This window comes from Podarcis raffonei, chromosome 16 (assembly GCF_027172205.1).
Source record: "Podarcis raffonei isolate rPodRaf1 chromosome 16, rPodRaf1.pri, whole genome shotgun sequence".
Lineage (NCBI taxonomy): Eukaryota > Metazoa > Chordata > Lepidosauria > Squamata > Lacertidae > Podarcis > Podarcis raffonei.
The window spans coordinates 19,502,047-19,508,046 of record NC_070617.1 but is presented as its reverse complement, the minus strand read 5'-3'; the positions used below and the strand labels follow the sequence as shown (position 1 = coordinate 19,508,046).

The 6,000-nt window shown below is 49.1% G+C and overlaps 1 protein-coding gene across 2 annotated transcripts in view; it reads right to left on the bottom strand.

Moving 5' to 3' along the window:
- Positions 1-762: 762 nt before the first annotated feature.
- KSR2 (kinase suppressor of ras 2) overlaps positions 763-6,000 on the bottom strand; it is a 190,982-nt gene continuing 185,744 nt past the window's right edge. For both annotated transcript variants that reach the window (XM_053368015.1, XM_053368016.1), the window contains 3 exons: positions 5,646-5,775; positions 4,488-4,621; positions 763-1,950 (listed from right to left, as the gene is read on the bottom strand). In XM_053368015.1, the coding sequence (XP_053223990.1) occupies positions 1,944-1,950; positions 4,488-4,621; positions 5,646-5,775 (271 nt within the window). In that variant the 3' untranslated portion in view covers positions 763-1,943. The remainder of the gene's footprint in view (positions 1,951-4,487; positions 4,622-5,645; positions 5,776-6,000) is intronic.

The window sequence follows — 6,000 nt, the reverse complement described above, 5'->3', positions numbered from 1 at the left end:
CATGCTGTGGGTCTAAACCAGGGTTTCCCCAACTTGGGTCTCCAGCTGTTTTGGGGGACTACAACTCCCATCATCCCTAGCTAGTGGGACCATCGGTCAGGGATGATGGGAGTTGTAGTCCAAAATCAGCTGGAGACCCAAGTTGGGGAAACCCTGGTCTGAACACAAGGCACATGCAGATTAATTCACATAAGATATGACCATTGTTTATGCACACTATTATGAGTTTGCTGGGGGGGGGGTCAGTCTGCATGATGCCCCGAGTCTCTTCTAATCCTTGGGGTCCTGTATCTGTGGGGGAGGAATGCATAACAGCAAGCTTGCCAGGCCAGTCCCTTTATTAAGGTAATGACTTCAGCTAGCTAGTGAAGTACCACCATCAGCATAACCAAAGAAGTGGCTCTATGCCACCTATAGCGGAATGATTTGCTTTTGCACAAGAGAGAGAGAGAGAGAGAGAGAGAGAGAGAGAGAGAGAGAGAGACGCATACCTGCTCCCATGTGGGTGTGCTACCGACAGTGGCCACGTCTCTGCACCAATTTGCTGTTCCTGAAGATCCTGCACTGCCTCTCTGTTGGGCCATCCTGATCGCCTTGCTCGCTTCTCACCATGCTGAATATCTGCCAGCCGACAAGGGCTAAGAAATGACTGTGGAGACCAGCATGTTCCTTGGGGGAGTCGAGGTGCTAAGATAGCAGGAAGAGGGTTTGTTGTTCCCAGCCCGCCAACAGGAAGCTAGCCAGCTCTCCGGCACTTAAGGAGAATGAATTATTCCTGGTGAAATAGCTTCTTGGCAAATTTGGGAATTAAGGAATCATACAGTTGGAGGAGACTTCATAATAATGGCCTCGCTGGATCAGGCCAATCCATGGGTGAATTTAGTCTAGCATCCTGTTCTCACACCCTGACATCTGGCATGTGTAACCGAGAGAGAGAGAGAGAGAGATGAAGCAACAGAGACAGTGAAGTGGGGCTGAAATAATAAATATACCATCACTGATGGCATGGACGGAACCTTTCTCAGCTTGAGGGCCACATTCCCCTGTGCACAACCTTCTGAGGGCCACATACCAGTGGTAGGTGTGACCAAAAGTCCATGTGCACCCCCAACTTTCCATCCAGGCAAGGGAGAGATATTATCACCGTTCAAGGACACATTCCAGCCAGGGAAAATTAACCAATGGGGGCACAGCAGGGGGCAGAGAGGGGTGTGGCCTTGGAGGCATGGTCTGGGCAGAGTTCCAAGGGCCAAGGAGAGAGGCTCAGAGGGCCACATTAGATCTCCAGGGGCCTGAGGCTTTAGGAGTTCTTGAAAGGTTCTAGAGTCAAGGCCTCCTTCCTCAAATAAACCACACACACACCACACACCCCTATGTTGGGAAACAGCTGAAAACCTCACTTCCACCACTAGGTGCAATGAAACAGGATAAAACGAAACAAAAACAAAATATTACACACAGTCTTTCTATCCCTCTCCTCCGTTGGTTTCAGAGGGTGCTGGCGAGGTCCTAAGAACCTTTGACTGTCTGATGAAGTTTGTTGCCCCCACTTAAGCAAGAATCAACGCTGGGGAGGGTTTCAAAGACCACCTGCCGCCAACTGGCCCTCCAACGTCTTTCGCACCCTGAGGGCGAGCAGAGGGCATCCCCCTCTGCCACTTGCCTGGCAGGGGCTATCTGGCATCGAACCTGATTTTCACCCGCTCATGGGATCCTTCTTGACCCCCTGGCAGAGCGTGGTGCTCCTCCGGCTAGCCAGGAGGCGCTCCCCCTTCCAGAGACCAGAGCGAGGCCATGTCTCCTTGTCCTCGGGAGCACTCCCAAGCTTCGCTTCCCTGCTCCGGCCTTCTCGCAGAACAAGGAGAAGAGGAGGAGGAGGTGGTGGTGGTGGTGGAGGAGAGGAAGAAAAGCGTACGAAAGGCACCGTCATTTTGAGCCATCCATCACAGCCTGGAAGGAAGCAGAGAGAAGGAAGGTGAAACAGGATGGAGCAAATGAGGCAATGCAATCCCTTTGGAGGCTCATCTCACTGCATCCTGGGTAGGGTAGAAAGCAGGGAGCCCAACACTAGGTGGCGCCAGAGCCAGTGGCAGGCTGAGCCAACTGATGCTAGATTTGTGAGTTCTACAAGGGGCAATGCTGAGACTAAGGAGGAGGAGGAGGAAGCAGACAAGCGGTGCTATCCCCCTGATTTGGTGGTAAACAAGAAGGCAGGTTGGTGGGGGCCAACTAAGGTTGGTGGGGCGTTGCCCCACTTGCCTTAATGCACCAACCTCACTGTGTGTTTGTGGGGTATTTATTTCGTTGACCATGGTGCCAATCTTTTTGCTCAATAATGCCAATCCCAAAACCACTGGTCCTAATAATCGGAAAGAACTCCAATTATTATTATTATTATCGAGCTTCCAATCACACTTTGGAACTCCCTGCTTATTGACATCAGGCAGCTGGATTCATTGATCTCTTTTTGGTGTCTGATAAAAACTTTTTTTTTTGTTTTGGCAAGCCTATCCAGACAGGTATTTTGATGTGGTTTTTAGCTTATCATTGATTTTAATTATATTTAAATGTTTTAAATTTTAAATAGTTGCTTTCATCTGTTTTCACTGACTTTCTTTTTTAAAATTTATGACAATCATTTGAGGGATTAAAAAATATATATAATCACATGTTATATAAATTTTATGAAATAAATAAACTAAAAAAGAGATTTTTTAATGTGTGTGTGTGTGTGTGTGTGTGTGTGTGTGTGTGTGTGTGTGGACCATTGGCCCGGTCTTCCAAAAAGCTCTACCTACTGACCTACCTATCTAATTTCATTTCTGTCCCAATTTTTTCTCCAAGGAGCTCAAGTGGTATACGTGATCCCCTCCCCCATAATTTTATCCTCATAACAACCCTTTGAGATAGGTTATGCTAAGAGGCAGTGACTGGCCCAAGGGCAGGGCAGGGTGGGGTGGAGATTCGAACCCTGGTTTCCCAAGCCCAAGCCCAAGCCCAACCCTCTAATCACTACACCACATTGGCTCTTAGTTATTTGCTTAGCAGAAAGTCTGGGGTGGAAAGAATTTTTGCAACAGGCACAGTTCCTGCTCAAAGGCCTGTCTCTCTCTTCCCCTATTGAAAGCCCTCCCCAAGCTCTGAGCCCGGGAAGGAGAAGAAACATCTTGCAATGCTCACTTCAAGCTGTGAGCAGGCAGTTGGCTTAGCAACGGATGTGAGTGTGTTTTGGGGACAGCCCCAAATTTATACCCGAGGGAGATCTGTTAGCGCAGTGAGTGGCGCTGGAGGCAAGCACCAGGCGGCCTCGGCTAGAATTCCTATAGCCAGCTATTTTATCATTGCTGGGCTGCTGATAAGCCCTTGACATAAATGTCTGTGCAAGCTGATGGCTTAACTGGACCCCAGTTGGAACTGCCTTGGAACCTGATCAAAATACCCAGCTCAGCGACATGAGGATTTATCGAGGAAAGAGCAAGTGAGTGCCTGCAGAGTGTACTTCTGTCCGTTGAGGCATTCCAGTCAAGGAACTTCCTCCCTAAACACATCTGTTTATCACTGTAGCCCTTCTGTTCTTGAGCCATCAGGAGACAGCTGTAATATCTACCAAAGGGTAGCCCAACCTCCTGCAATCTCACCTCCTAGTGCTTTAAATGTACAGTGGAACCTTGGTTCTTGAATGGCTTAGTTAATGAACAAATTGGCTCCCGGATGCAGAAAAACCCGGAAGTAGGTGTTCCAGTTTTTGAACGTTTTTCAGAAGCTGGACGTCTGACGCAGCTTCCACTTGAGTGCAGGAAGCTTCTGCAGCCAATCGGAAGCTGCACCTTGGTTTTCGAACGGTTTCGGGAGTTGAATGGACTTCTGGAACGGGTTAAGTTCAGGAACCAAGGTTCCACTGTATAGTGCATATGTAAACCCTGTAACTCAGTGGCATAGCATCTGATTTGCACGCAGAAGCTGCCAAGTTTGATCCCTGGCATTGCCAGATCTGGCTGGGAGAGACTCCCTGTCTGAAATCCTAGAGAGCAGCTGCCGGTCAGTGTAAAGGTAAAGATAAAGGAACCCCTGACTGTTAGGTCCAGTCGTGACCGACTCTGGGGTTGCGGCGCTCATCTCGCTTTATTGGCCGAGGGAGCTGGCGTACAGCTTCCGGGTCATGTGGCCAGCATGACTAAGCCGCTTCTGGAGAACCAGAGCAGCGCATGAAAACGCCCTTTACCTTCCTGCTGGAGCGGTACCTATTTATCTACTTGCACTTTGACATGCTTTCGAACTGCTAGGTTGGCAGGAGCAGGGACCGAGCAACGGGAGCTCACCCCGTCACAGGGATTCGAACCGCCGACCTTCTGATCAGTAAGTCCTAGGCTCTGTGGTTTAACCCACAGCACCACCCGCGACCCTGCCGATCAGTGTAGACAATGCCAAATTGAAGAGACAAATGATCAGCCCAGGAGCTTCCTCTACTCCGAGGATGTCGGTCTTACTCTGCTGACTTCCAGAAGTGTCCGGGGTGAGAAAGGCGACGGTTCCGCTTTGGCAATTTCTCCAGCATCTCCATCAGCTTGGTGAAGGTTGGCCGTTCCTCTTGCTCAAAGGCCCAGCAAAAGAGAAGGATGTCCTGCAAGGCAATGGGAAGGAAAGGATGTGCAAAGAAGGAGAGCGCATGGGCACATGTCCACGTGCGGTTTATTGACACATATATGCAAACTGAGCCAACGATGGAGGGGCTCACAGCATTACCACCCCAAAAGGGTCTCTCTCTTTTTCTCCCATAGCCGCAGCCTTGGACTCAAGCAGAAATCAAGCGTTGTTCTGTCTCTCTCAGTACCCAGCTTGCTGCTTTGCTTCTAGCACACATTATTTCCAGCTCTCAACACTTGCCTTTGCCTTTTTCTAACTACCAGCCAGTTGAGGGAAGGGGTCCCTCCAACCATTTGCTGTCTCACATGGTCAACTTCCTTCGTTCGCCTAATGGCCCATTACCCAGGTGATCACCTCATCAGGAAGCTAGTTTTAACACTTGCTGGATCCAGGTTTTAGAAAGGTCTCTGCACACACCCGTCTTTCCCCCTCCCCAAAAATCATAACACAATGTAAAATGTAAAGTATGGTGTCTTCTACCCAGCGGCTACCAATCCCTGGGGTTTCCTTAAATCTCCTTTCCAGAAAATCTGACTCCCATGGGGCACCTTGCACAAAAGTTAAAGCTTGATCATAAAAATCTATCAACATTTTGGTGATAGTTTCTCCCTAATGAACACATATTTTGTATGCTGTTTTAAGTAGTGCAAACATTTTTGCAATCAGGTTTTTCTTAACAGGGTTCATCTTGATCTCTTATTTTTGTGAATACCTTTGTTTTCATGCATGCTATACCCTAAAATATGCATTTTTGAAAAGCCTGGCTGGTTTGAGCACGGCATCCCCAAATCTGAGTGAGTGTGACTCTTGAAAGATGGCCGTATTTCTGCCCTCGTGTTGTATCAGAAAGTGCAAAATGGATCGATTCGCCTCTAAACAAGAACTGAATTGAATTTCTCTCCCTTCCCCCAATCTGTGAGTCACCAAGATGAGCAAACATCAACATCTTTCCAAGTCTCTGTGCCTTCCCTCCCCCTTTCAAAGAGCCCCAAGCCACCTACTGAGATCTCCTTGCCCATGCCAATCTGGCTGAGATTCGGCTTCATCCCTCGGCCAACTTGCCAAATTATGGCCTCGGCAGGCTGTGTCTTGAATGGCCATTCCCGAGCATGCAGTTCATACCAGATGGTGCTGTTGGGAGAGAAAGCAGCATGTTAGTAATGCACAAACCTTACACTTCTCTGTGACATCTGCAGAGACTCCCAGAGCTCAGGTGTGGGGTTGCGCCATCATCCCTGTCAAGGGATGGGGACCTTCAGGTCTCTTGGGCCAAAGATGGCCCCTTGGGACTCTCCCCAGGGCACACGCACACCCTCCCAAGCATGACCCCACACCAGCGCTGCAAAACGGTTTAGT